At 42.3% G+C, this 14,511-nt stretch overlaps 1 protein-coding gene across 2 annotated transcripts in view; it reads left to right on the top strand.

Moving 5' to 3' along the window:
• The window catches only part of rgs3a (regulator of G protein signaling 3a), a 256,992-nt gene that overhangs the window by 72,701 nt on the left and 169,780 nt on the right, over positions 1 to 14,511 (top strand). For both annotated transcript variants that reach the window (XM_072694696.1, XM_072694615.1), the window contains one exon: positions 9,434 to 9,545. In XM_072694696.1, the coding sequence (XP_072550797.1) occupies positions 9,434 to 9,545 (112 nt within the window). The remainder of the gene's footprint in view (positions 1 to 9,433; positions 9,546 to 14,511) is intronic.

The raw sequence follows: 14,511 nt of genomic DNA, 5'->3' as shown, positions 1-14,511 counted from the left end.
TAAATACAGTATTTACTTTACTATTATTCAGTATCTACTATGAATTATTCAGTACCTAATTAATTATTTAGTATCTACTATAAATAAAAAGGTAGGAATGACGCCACAGCCGAAATGACTGCGTGGGACAATAGTACATCTCGGTTTAACATCGTTAGCATTGTCCCAGGTTAGCATTATACTGTATTTATACATCATATAAACACGTCCACAGATGGAAGCTGGACTGTAGTACTGTGTGCACGCCTGATTTAATGAGACGCAGACAGATGGAAGTGCTGATAAACTGTTTCACACTACTGCTTTTAATGCTGTTGATGTGCGCAAGGCTCTCCCAGCTTTCTGCGTAGGAAATTCCACTTGTGGGGTCGTTCCAGTTCAACTTCAAGTCATTAGACCCACCATTAGACCAGTGTTTCTCAGCCCAGTCCTTGGGGCCCACCAGATGCTTCCATGTTTTTGCTCCAAGCTTGTCTGTTGGAATCAGGAATATATGGAAATGTGGAACCATGTTTGGAACCCCCCTAAGTACTGGATCATGAAAATCATTGTATTAGACCACATGGTCTGGTACACATGTTTATTACTGTGAAGAGTTTATGTAAAACAACAGGGTGTTAACCTCATTTTCGACAACACTGGCGAAACACAGAAACACTTGAGTGAATCACCATACTTTAAGGGGCAGTGGTGGCTCAGCGGTTAGAGCTCCGGGCTATTGATGACAGGGTTGTGGGTTCGATACCCTCGATAGCTCGGCAATCTGCCACCGTTGGGCCCTTGAGCAAGGCACTTCACCCTCTCTGCTGCCCGGGCACTGAAGTTGGCTGCCCACCACTCTGGGTGTGTGTACTCATGCTCACTGCCCCTAGTTCCCTAGTCACGAGGTGTCACTACTATAATAAAAAGAGTACACATTATAGACCCCCAGGACTCACTTTGAGGGTTAAATATTGTGGTCAGGTTGCACATTGACGTCTGAGTGGCCCTTTAAAGTGACCAGTGAGTGAGAAGATCTTTAGAGGGCAGTCAGTTGTGTGTAGATAAGGGTCATTGTTGTTCATCAAGCTCTGCTAGACTACACACTACAGCCAGATCATGCCCTGACCCTTCCTACCCCCTGCTGCATTGTCTCCCACATTTCCCAGTCTGCTTCGAACAATCAGTAGGAAGCTGCAGAACAGCAGAGCAGATACATTCATGTCACCTTTCTCAGAGCGGGAAACGAAACGGAAGCCCAGGATCGTGTGAGCGCATCCCGCTCGGCCTGGTCAGTCAGACGTCCGCTGATAAGGCTCGTGCAGATGCGAGTGATTCAGCACGATTCTCAGAAGTATTCATCAAACGTGGCACCAGAGTGAGCGTTATCTCCCTGCCTTTCCCCGCGCTCTCTCTACGCTGATCGCTGCTCTTCTTCAGCTGCTTTGTTCTGTCACACTTTGCTGTGCTGAGCTCAGCTCTCAGGCGGCTCGTTCATTAATGAGTGTTTGCTTGGTCCTCAGAAAATGACTAAAATGTGTGTTTGTCAGCAGCAAGCACAGAGTTCGGTCTCATGGGATTGATCTCCACCAGCTTCAGTTTGGCAGTGTTACACCACCCGAACCACCTGAAAAGCCAGTCCGAAGTCTGGAAGGCTGGTTTTTGTGGTAGTGCCAGAACAGAGGCTTTGGAATGCAATATACGGACAAAAGTATTGGGACACCTGCAAAATCAAGGGTATTAAATGAGCTGATCCTGCTTTTGTTGGAGTAACTATCTCTAATTGTCGAGTGAAGAAGGCTTTGTACAAGATTTTGAAGGTGAGCATTGCTGTGAGGATTTGATTGTGTCCTCATCCAAACTCCCCAACTCATCCCAAAGGTATATAGGGTATGCATTGATGTCACATTCCTGCTCAAGCAGTGGCAAAACATGAAACATGGCTGCTTGTATAAGGGAAACAGCAAAGCTGGGAATGAAACAAGTTTAAGTAGAAGGCAGTTGGACTAGGCAGCTGTTCATCCACATTGCCAAAGAACCACTGGTCTATAGAGATCGATGTGTGGCTAGGAACATCCTGCTGACTGAGGCTCAAATCACACCTGCTTAGAGGATAAAACCTCATATCTGAGAGCACAGAGAGTTGCGGGGAACGGTCTTATGAGTGTTTTCCACTGTTGTCAGCCTCATTTAGTAGACTGGCTCATTCAGGTTTGCTTGCTTTCCCTTTTAGTCAAACTTGGCATGTCGCTAAACTTGTGACTGAGTGGGCGTGACCACAGCGACTCCCGCCACCTGTGACACCACATGCATGCATACCCTCTATTGGTTGGAGCACCACAATCATTCCAGAGAGCACAGTCAGTTCCACTGCTTCACAGCTCAATGCTGGGGGGCTTTATACCCCTCAATCTAGCCCAAGCCTGGCATTCGGCATAGTGCCAGCAGGTTCTCTACAGGGCCTCCTTTGGTGATGTGAGAAACCTTCACCTTAGACTACCTATATATACTTTGGCTATTGTGTGCCTGTAAGTGTTTCTGTGTGTATCTGTGTGTGTGTGTGTGTGTGTGTGTGTGTGTGTGTGTGTGTTTGTGGAGTATGTGTGTGAGGGGGAAGTCAGGCAAACTGGTCACCCACTGTGATAACACTGTAAAGGAAGTAGGAGGGCAGTGGCTACAGAGAGAGAGAGAGAGAGAGAGAACGAGTGAGTGTGAGAGGAAGAGGGCAGACAGGCCTTTGTTTATGGTCAGACGTGTGTTACACAGGCATTTGACCTGTCCAGCACCCCCCATCCCACATCAGCCACATCCACCTACATTCCACTGCTGCCGGCAGCCGGCTCCCAAAAACAAGCGGGCACTCGTTCACCTGCGGGGGCCCTGCTGTTGTTGCCCTTTGATAGTCAACCCTTCACTTAGAAGCTTCAAGCACAGCAGGAAAATCTGCAATGGCTTTCAATACACTATATGTCCAAATGTTTGTGGACACCCCTTTTAATGAATGCATTCAGCTACTTTACATTGCACCCATTACTGACACAGATGTGCAAATGCACACACACACACACACACAGCTTGTCTAGTCCCTTTAGAGAAGTCCAGCCAATATAACAGGACTCTCTGGAGCAGATTGAAAACATTATTGGCACCATGTCTAAAGCCAAGTGTAGGCTAGAGGGGTATAAAGGCCCCCAGCATTGAGCTATGGAGCAGTGGAAGAACTGTGTTCTCTGGAATAATGGATGGTGGTGCTTCATCTAGTACTTTTGGGATGAGTTTGAGAGTTTGAGGTGGGAGTAAGAGGTGGGGTGGGGATCATTATTTATCGTAAAACTCTTGTTGCTGCATGCAATCAAATCCTCACAGCAATGCTTCTGCAAAATCTAGTAGAAAGCCTTCTTTCCTGGACAGTAGAGACAGCTCCTCCAACAAAAGCAGGATCAACTTTTTTTAATACCCTTGATTTAAGAACAAATAGTGAATGAGCAGGTGTCCAAATACTTTTGTCCTTTAAGTGGATGTTCTTAACAGGTTTCAAATGCGATGTAAGAAACTCCAGATGTCATAAACAGTGCTAGAAGGTCCTAAAATCTCTGAGAAAACTCTGAGTACACCAGTCCAAACCAAGCCATAACATTAAGACCACAGATTATCTTCATTTACAGTGGCATCTATCAAGGGGGTGGAGATATTAAGGCAGCAAGTAATCAGCCCGTTCTTGAAGGTGATGTGCTAAAAGCAGAAAAATGGGCAAGCATAAGTTGTAATGCATTTGACTGTGTGGCTGGATCAATGGTTTCCAACCCTGGGCCTGTAGAACCTGGGCCTGTCCTACACAATGTAGTAGTTTCCTGCACTAACTATGCTGGGGGACATCCAGGAGTTCATTTAGACCCTCCAAGGTTCCCCTATACGCTTATAAAACCTAAGGTTACCACAGATGATGGTTTGCTCGATGATGTAATGGTTTAAAGAGGTCAGTGTTGAGGTTCTTATAGATCCTTCACACTCACAACAATGCTTCTTCTGTGGCTCCCTCAATGTAATTGCCTGGGAACCCTCTGAGGGCCTCAAAATGCAACCTACAGTAGGTGGTGCATGTAAGATAAGGCTATTTCGCATGCCTCACAGCATTAAAGGAAAAAGTCACACTTCAGATGTAACATGTGACTTTCTGAGAAAGGCTCAGAGGTGTGTATGAGCAGAGGAAATGCCTCTGTTCTACAGAGCTTGGGCTGCTAGTGATGTACTTCCTATGCTGATGTCATGTGGCCTTAAATGTGACCAGGCGTTGAGTTGTGAGGTGTAAGCAGGTGCTGGAAGTAGACGTGTAGAAAACAGCATGCCTTTACATCGCCAGAGCCTCCACATAATGTAAAGTTTCCTGATGATTTAAAAGGCTGATGACTAAAAGGTTGGTGACTTTACTGAATATTTAATATTGCATATCATTCAAAAAGCACTCCTTGTAACTTCAGTGTGAACAGGGCAGAGTTCAGAAAGCAGTCTGGGCTGAAACACTCGTCATAACTTCAGCATGAAAAGGCAGAGCTAAACTGCTGTAAGATGAACATATATGCAAATGAGCTCTGACATCACAAAAACAGTGTGTTCACGGGGTCCTGTTTTTCCACTCCCATATTATGTAAATTAGCCCTGCATTGTGCCTCATTCCAAAAGCAGTCAGTCCAGGACGTCTGATTATAGAAACTGCTACTAAAAAAAAGAGATTTTACTGAATCAGCATCATCTGATCTAAACTGTGGGGCTGGGTTGTTTATACTATCACAAAGGTCGGATCGGACCGGTATCAGCTGATACTCAGCTTTAGGAGACTCGGATTTGATCAGGGGGGCAAAATAACCTGATGTATAAGTCAGCCTAAAAAACATAAAAGCACAGTAGCTTAACTGATAAAAATAATAAATAAAGATATATACAGATCACAGATATTTATTCACAGATTCCAGACATTGACTCCATGCTGTCCAAATATTAAAAATTGCAAAAACAACTATTTTTGAATTGTTAGTTTTTGAGATATATAATATATGTAATAATTGCATTGCATTGCATATTCAATAAATAAATAAATAAATAAAATGAATGATGACAGTTAATAGATAAAAGCACAGAAATCATATAAGTGGATCTCAGATACGCTATAAATGTACAGTGTGTATATTTTTTTTAGGGTTTTGTTTGCAGTGATTTGGGCCCTCTGGAACCTCAGGCTTCAACCCACTTTAATGCAAACTGACCAAACTTCTGTGCATCCTTCCTAAATGACCATTTTAGGCCTCGTTCAGCATTTTTACAGCCTGTTACTTTACTTCACTGCTGGAACTCATCCAATCATATTTTACTTTAATATTTCATCAGATCTAAACCTGATTAGTTGGAAACTCCCTTTCCATTGTCACCAGCATCACTGTTGTCAGTGCAGATACTCTCTCTCTCTCTCTCTCTCTTTCTCTCTCTATGTCTTTCTCATTCTCTCTCTCTCTCTCACACACACAGACACTCAAACCACAAGAGCCCCCCTGGTCTCTGTCTGCTCGAGACCACAACAGAGCGAGCATGCAATGTGCATGAGAAGCAGCGTAAACTGTGAAACCAGTGATAAATGGTGGGAGATGGTGATAACAGTGAAGTTCAGTAGAACTTGAAGTAGCAACTCCAAGACTGTGGTCACACCGAGCTTTCTCAACAGCATGCAGACACATTTTCTTGTTCAATAAACAATCTGTTAAACATCAATCTTTATGTATATCAGTGGCAATTTGTGACTGCTAGAGCGAGGCCTGCAGTTCAGACCACAAATGTCAAACATGGTCAAAAAAAAAAGAGGAAAGGTTCACCTCTGAAGATAATTAGTGAAGGCCTTCTTGGGATTGTAAGTGTAACACTCTGTTTCTTTCCAAGTTCCAAGACAGAGCTGCTGACACTATTTTCCAAAACCTGAATGGATCCTGGTTACTGTATGGAACTGGTCCCACCCACTGGAAATCTTCAGTTCTACCATACCACTGAGGTCCCAACCAATCAGATAATCTCTTAATAATGTATTAAGACCAGTCCTGTAAAACATGTGACATGGATCTATTGAATGAAAATAAACTCTATGCACAATATGTCCAAATGTTTGTGGACACCTCTTCTAATAAATGCATTCATCTACTTTAAGTTGCACACATTGCTGACACAGAGGTGCAAATGCACACACTTGTCAAGTCCAACAGTAATACCAAGAGTGGACTAGAGGGATATATATATATGTATATATATGGAAACACATGGGAAGGACAAAACATACTTTAGTGGGAATGGGTGGGGCAAAACTTCTGGAAACTACATTCACAGATATATATTTACAGATTCCAGACATGGACTCCATGCTGTCCAAATATAAAAAATTGCAAAAACAACTATTTTTGAATTGTTAGTTTTTGAGATATATAATATATATAATACTTGCATTGCATTGCATATAATAATAATACTTGCATTGCATATAAGCACATTGTTTGTATATATAGCAATTGAGCCTTTATATATATATATATATATGTATACACACAAACAATGTGCTTGACATACAAATAAGTGAATATATGACCATAGTCATAGTCTGTTACACTATATGATCATAGTAGGGTGTATTGTAATATACAGTCTACTGTAAGTGATTAGATACTATTTTGTTTGTCTTGGGGTGTTGAAAAGAATTGCCCATAACCATGGTTGGAGTATTACCCCCATTAAAAACAAAGCCTATGTCTCGCCGACGGGCCGAAAGTGTTATTACAAACGTCTGTTCGCAAAGTTTGTACAGAAGTCGCTGTAGTTTCTGAGTAATACACCTAAGTGTTTGATACCTGGAGTGTTAAGGGGTTAAGTTACACTCTTACACATGGACTTTACACATCTGCTGAGTGTAATGAGACGGTGGGCTGTTGAGAGTGTGTGGGAGGGGGATACATGTAAATGTGCATGTGTTGGTTTAACACAGGAAGTGAAAGCTCAGCTCATGGAGTCGTTTGAGTGTTAGTGTTGTTTAGGGCACCGTTCAGCACAGTGTAACAATATAACACAGGTTGACTTTCAGCTCTGTGTGTGTGAGGATTCTTAACTTTCACACATCACTTTATCCAAACACGCTTCTTTAGGAAGCCAAAGGTGGCATGGACGGAGATCCCTCAACCCTTTCTGGCATATTAAATGAAAGTGTATGGTTATTTACACTAAAACTATACAAACTATTTTCACTGTACATGAATTAAATCAATGTTCAGGGCATTGTTCCTCGTTATACTATTACTGTAGGTGTGGGACATTAGGATACCAGTGGGTTCATTGTAAAGTAACAGACTATCAAACAATACTGGAACATTTGGATGAAGCAAAGGTGCCCCCAAACATTTGATTGACAAAGTTTGTCATGAACAGATGCGTTTATACCTTAAAACCCTAAAAAATATCAGAATACTGTGATATACTATACTCAGTTACAGTATGTAGGTTTACTACTCCCAGTCCAAATATTCTTATGAACTGTGCTTATTAGCATACTGTGGTATTCTGTACCCAATCAGAGTACTCTAGACAGACAGACAGACAGACAGACAGATAGATAGATAGATAGATAGATAGAAAGACAGACAGACAGACAGAGAGACAGACAGACAGACAGACAGACAGATAGATAGATAGATAGATAGATAGATAGATAGATAGATAGATAGATAGATCACAGTACTCTGGTATACCGTATTCAATCACAGTACTCTGGTATACTGTACTCAATCACAGTACTCTGGTATACTGTACTCAATCACAGTACTCTGGTATACTGTACTCAATCAGAGTACTCTGGTATACTGTACTCAATCAGAGTACTCTGGTATACTATATCAAATCACTACACTCTGGGTTACCATTTTACCATATCCAAACAGAATACTCTGCTTGTCTAGTAAACCTAATCATAGTGCTCTGGTATTGTGATTGTGATTGTTTTGTGTCTCTATCACTCAGCAAGAACAGCCTTACCGAAGAGGGGAATGGCGCAGTGCCAGCATTCTGCTGGACGGTCCATCTCTGCTGCTTATTAAAGGGTGGGGTGGAACATTTGGCTTCTGTCAGAGTCGGCTTTGCCAAAAACAAATCCCAAACTGCTCAGGAAGGAAGGCCGCTTGGGAGAGCCCCTGTGTGTGTGTGTGTCTATTGGGAGAGCCGATGTGGGTGTGTGTCTGTGGGTGTGCATGTGTTTGGGTGGGTCTGCCAGCTTCAGTAAACTCACGCGAGGTTCCCCATCCTCCGCGACTCTCTGGCTGCTCCTCATGTGAGCTGAGCTTTGTGTAGTAACTGTCAGGTTAGCGTCCCCATTCAGGTACATTAATAACTATTATTACATTCATTTAGAAGTGTAAAAAAGCCTGCAGTATTTGTGCCGCGCCGCCATACTGTGCATGTTGTTGGCTTTTCCCTCAACTAGAGCCTCCAGGTTCTGCAGGGAACCTCTGTAAGGTTTCAATTATTCAGTCCCTCTTCCCACAGGCCGACTGCCTGAGCAGCTTCAGCAGCTACAGCAGCTTGCATTCACACATGGACCGGCTGCTGAACGCCTTCCTTCTCCATTATTCAATTAAATCCCACTTTCCACTCTCAGACAACAGACGCTCACACCCCGACAGACTTTACAGGGCTAATTTAGCCTTATGTGCTCTCTGACCCTCCTCTGAATCATCGGATTTGCTGATTAGGAATAAATGGCTGTATTGTATGAACGTCGGTGCTGAATACAGTCGGGCTCATTAATAAGTTACACCTCTTATTTGATCAGTCAGACAGAAGCACAACATGCAAACTTCATTTTTCTGCCTTGACTGAGATGAAATATTGAACAAGTGTGTGTGTATATAGTGGTGGAGTGTTGGTGGTGAGTGGTGGGGGTGGGGGTATGGATGCACCCCATACAGTAAAAGCCAGGCAAAAGTTTTGTCAGATTATTATATATATATATATTTTTTGGTGGGATTCTAAATTGAATAGGAAAAGTATCCCAATAAATGAAGTATTTTGATAAGTGAAGCTCCAGGCTTTCCTGTTGGCCAAGAAGTCCAGTGTCCAGTGGAACAGCAGTGTTTGAGGTTCACGATTTGTCACTTCCATGTACTGAACTCTCTATGCCAAGATAAACACAGCTTTCCCTTCTAGGGCCTTTAAATGCATGAAGGCCCTTGTGGCTGAATGCAATCTAATCCTCACAGCAATGCCCAAAATGTATTGTAAAGGCTGTTACTGTAGTAAAAGATGACAAACTCCTTATTAATACCCTTGATTTCAGAACAAAAGCTGGGTGTCCACATACTTTTGGACATTATGTAGATTACAAAGGACACTTGCTAACTCCCCCCCCCCTCTCTCTCTCTCTCTCTCTCTCTCTAAACAGGTGACTATCTTCATCTATACTGATCTGATGTTGGTGACGAGGGAGGACGAGCCGGGCCGCTGTAACGTCCTTCAGAACCCTCTCTTTCTCAGACATCTCCGGCTGCAGGACGGTGAGTGCTGAATCTTTTACACACACAGACACACACAATCACACACACATTCACACATAGGCATATCAGCATTAACCTCTGTTACCCAATAGGCGTTAAGCGTATTTAATAAAGCATCACCCCAGCCGCTTGTTTACAGTCTGAGTTTTGTGATTTCTGCGTCTTACGCAACAGTGCGCTTTGGTTTGTTTATTTCCCCCTGGGGTTTATTTGTTATCAGTCGCAATCTGAAAGCCATCACAACACTGCAATGTAACAGAGCATAAAAACTAAGCAAACAAACAAACATACCTGTGGGGAAAGGTGTAGTCAGCACCTCACACTTACACAATACAGCACTGTCACCTTGACACCAAACTTCAGTGACATGTTTATTCTGCGGCAAGTCTCGAACCGCTGAATTTCTGGTTTATAACTTTTAGGACTAAGCCTAGAAGTGGACATACTGTAAATTGGATCTGCCATCAAAGTGTTTTACATCATTTGCTTCAACACAGAAGTGCCCCTGTAAATGTTTTAAAGTGCTGGTCCATAGCAAGGATGGTTTATAAAGTTCTGGACCACAATAAGGAGCCACAGTAAGGATGGTTTGTAAAGTTCTGGGTGACAGAACAGGGGTTTGTAAAGGTTTAAGTCACAGTAAGGAAGGTTTGTAAAGTTATAGGACACTGTAAAGATGATCTGGCCACAGTATGGAGGGTTCATAAAGTTTGTAAAGGTTTGAGTCACTGTAAGGAGGGTTTGTAAAGTTCTGAGGCACTGTAAGGAGTGTTTATGAAGTTTTGGGCTACTGTAGGGTGGTTTGGGAGAGAGTAAGTGGTATTTGTAATGAGCTGGACTATATTAGAGGCATGTGTAAAGTATGCAGGCCAGAGTATGCAGGGTTTGTAAAGTTCTGGGAGAGAGTAAGTGGTATTTGTAATGAGCTGGACTATATTAGAGTCATGTGTAAAGTACATTTGCCCTGTTTTTAACACAAACATCACCTTCAAGAACTGACTGTTGACCTGCTGCCTAATATGTAGACCCCCCCCACCCCTTGACAGATGAAGACCCTGTAGACGAGGATAATCACTGTTTTTCACTTCACCTGTCAGTGGTAATAATGTTATGGCTGATCAGTGCATATTTACACTGAACGAGGGCCAGGCCTCATTGCCTGTGTCTGCTTTGTACCCAGTTGAATAAACAGAGTGTCCGAGAGTGTCTTGGCTCTAAGCCTTACTAATAACATCCACTGAGGTAAATTTGTCTCGCTGCAGAGGACAGAAGAGGAAGTATCGGAGATCACCGCTGAGTGACAATGGGCTGTGGTTGGCTGCTTGCACTTGAGCTATATTCAGATATGATAAGACGGTTGCAAGAAGTAAATATTGTAAATGTTACCGCTCATGCATGAGGCAAGCATCATGATGTCCTGTGGAGAATTCGTGTCCTGGTGACTTTGGCTATCACTGTAGAGGGACAAATGGAAGAAAATAAGGAAAGGTTTTAACCTCGCAAAGTGCCATAATAGTTTAAACTCATGCAGTAACTCATTACAGAGCATTTCTTCAGTTATTTTTTTAGTTTGGTTAACAGTACATACTGAGTTGAGCCTCAAAAACATCAGTAAATAAGCTGCAGCTGAAAAACTGGTGAGGCCCGGGACGGTCCAGCGGGCTAAGGTGCTGTCACTGTGATCAGAGGATTACTATCACACTGCTAGCCATCAGCAGCCGTGGTTGGTGTGGCGCAACAGATAACACCACTACCTGCTGGTGAGCTACTACACCACATGGAAGACTGGGGTTCGATTCCTAGTCTGGGTGACTAGGCTGTGCTACACCAACAAGAGTCCCTGGACAAGACTCCTAACACTAGATTGCTCTTTTGCGTTGTAATGAATTCTTACGAACCCGGAGTTTTTTTTGTGTACTCTAGAAACGACACAGTCATTAGGAACTTAATGGAAAATGGGACCACACAACATTTTGAAGGTGATTTTTACTAACAGAGACCAAACTTAGACCTGCACTGTAAAACATCTGTAAATTTTACAGTAAAATACTCTTAAACAGTGAACGTAAATTGAGAAATCTCTGAAACACTGCAATTAGTCAAGTCAGATTTATTTGTATAGCACTTTTTAAAACTGTTGTCATCACAAAGCAGCTTTACATAATTAGTAATTAGTAAAAGACAGAGACAAAAAAGAAATAATGAAAGAAGACATGCAAACTATGTAAACTATGTTGCTTGTCTTTTATTTTAACAGTCTGTAAAACTGTGAATAGCAATTTTTTAAACCTTTGAAATTGTGTGGTTGGTGTGGCGCATCAGATAACACCACTACCTGCCAGTGAGGTACTACACCATGTGAGAGGCTGGGGTTTGATTCCTAGTCTGGGTGACTATGCTGCGCTACACCAACAAGAGTCCCTGGGCAAGACTCCTAACACTACATTAGCCTTCCTCTGTAATACGAGTAACCCTGGAAGTTGCTCTGGATAAGAGCATCAGCTAAATGCTGTACATGTATTGTAAATGGCAACTGGGACCTCGAGAGATGGCGCTCTCCCCCCACATCACTCTAGTGTGGTACTGGCCATCACTGCCACCAGAGCCGAGTATGTGGTTGGTTGGTTGACATCACATCGCCGACAGTTCGAACTTGAGGTGTGGCTGGCTGTGCATGTGTTGGAGGGTTTGTGTGTTGGTCTCGCCCTCACTAGTGTCTGGGGTATTGCATGTGATTGGGGGGAGGGGATCTAATTGGCGATCTAAATTGTGGAGAAAATGGATACAAAAATATCTGAAATAAATAAGATATATAGACTGTGGCTCCACCCCCTCAACCTGTTTATTATATTATATAAATACCATATTATAAAATACCATTAAATACTGAAACATGCCTCATGTTATTCTGTGTGTTATTCTGAACTTGCAAAATATGCACCAAATATTCATTTGTAGGTACTTATTTATGTATTGTACTGTACATGCCTGCTAGTTTTACCACATTACCACATTATTTACTATATACTTTTCTGGTGCAATATAGGCACCAGAAAATTCTCATGACCACATATTTACAGTTAAACACAAGGTACTTACTGTTATACAGGAAAGTGCTGCTGAATGGTTTTGCCCCGTTTATATTCTAACTGAGCAGAAGCAGATTTCATTTACATTTACATCACATGTACGGCATTTAGCTGATGCTCTTATCCAGAGCGACTTCCAGGGTTACTCGTATTACAGAGGTGGGCCAATGTAGTGTTAGGAGTCTTGCCCAAGGACTCTTGTTGGTGTAGCACAGCATAGTCACCCAGACCTGAAATCAAACCCCAGTCTCTCACATGGTGTAGTACCTCACTGGCAGGTAGTGGTGTTATCTGTTGCGCCACACCAACCACACAATTTCAAAGGTTTAAAAAATTGCTATTCACAGTTTTACAGACTGTTACTGTTAAAATAAAAGACAAGCAACATAGTTTACATAGTTTGCATGTCTTCTTTCATTATTTCTTTTTTGTCTCTGTCTTTTACTAATTACTAATTATGTAAAGCTGCTTTGTGATGACAACAGTTTTAAAAAGTGCTATACAAATAAATCTGACTTGACTAATTGCAGTGTTTCAGAGATTTCTCAATTCACGTTCACTGTTTAAGAGTATTTTACTGTAAAATTTACAGATGTTTTACAGTGTAGGTCTAAGTTTGGCCTCTGTTAGTAAAAATCACCTTCAAAATGTTGTGTGGTCCCATTTTCCATTAAGTTCCTAATGACTGTGTCGTTTCTCAGGGTACACAAAAGTCCGGGTTCGTAAGAATTCATTACAAGGCAAAAGAGCAACAATCCCTTATTCACCCCGTCGCAAAAGGCCTAAGACTAACCTGTTTAATAATCACTCTGATGCTGCAGAGGTTCCTAAGATACTCTTGACTTTAAAAGGTTCACATTAAGTGCTACTATTTGATTTGTTGCTCAGATCAGATTTCAATTGGATGTGCAAATAATCCAGGGTTGACCTGTTGAAATCCAGTTGCTTGGGGTTTCCTTTCTTCCTTTCATTTCTTTAAAACTGAAGAGTTTTTTTGACTTTCTGACCAATAATGAACTAATTAACTAATTAACTTTGCAAATAAGCACTAATATAGCACTAAAATAAGCACTTCTAGCACTAAAACTTGTCTAATAAACTAATAAACTAATGAAATGAAATGTTGCTGCTTGTCTGTCAGAGATCACTTAGAGTAAAACAGTCTACTGAACCCAACGCTGCAGAAGTAACATCTACACCACTGATCTGGAGTCAGTCTGGACTGGATCAGGTCTGTTTCTGCAGGTGTTTTAGTGCTACAGCATTATTCTAACCACATTATAGATATTATACACATACACAGTATGTCCAAATGTTTGTGGACACCCCTTCTAATGAGTGCATTCAGCTACTTTAAGTTGCACCCATTGCTGCCACAGACGGAACTGGAACACAGTGGAACCGGCTGAATGCAATCAAATCCTCACAGCAATGCTCCTCCAGAATCCAGTAGAAAGTCTTCTTCCCTGGACAGTAGAGACCGTTACTCCAACAACAGCAGGATCAACTCTTTTAATACCCTTGATTTCAGATTTTTATTTTGTATCATATTTGATACCTATGGAACAAAGGGTCCCGAGTGGTCCCGCGGACTAAGGCGCTGTCACTCTGATCAGAGGATCGCTCGTTTTAGAGGCTGGTAGCCATCGGCAGCCCATGACACTCTATAATAAACTGCTACCATTAGATTTGGACGGGCAATTAAACTGGATTTGGGTTGCCCGTGTGAACGCAGCTTTAGCAAGTGTCTGACCTGTTGACTCCCAGTCGCTTGGGGTCATTTTCCTTCCCCTTTGTGTCACTTTCTGTTGTTTCTGAATAGCCGTGATGTTTGTGCTCAGTGCAGGGGGACAGGGATGTGTCAGGCTCGACCCATT

This window comes from Salminus brasiliensis, chromosome 1, assembly GCF_030463535.1.
Source record: "Salminus brasiliensis chromosome 1, fSalBra1.hap2, whole genome shotgun sequence".
Classification (NCBI taxonomy): Eukaryota; Metazoa; Chordata; class Actinopteri; order Characiformes; family Bryconidae; genus Salminus; species Salminus brasiliensis.
The sequence above is the reverse complement of the archived record's forward strand: the minus strand, read 5'-3'. Positions and strand labels throughout refer to the sequence as shown.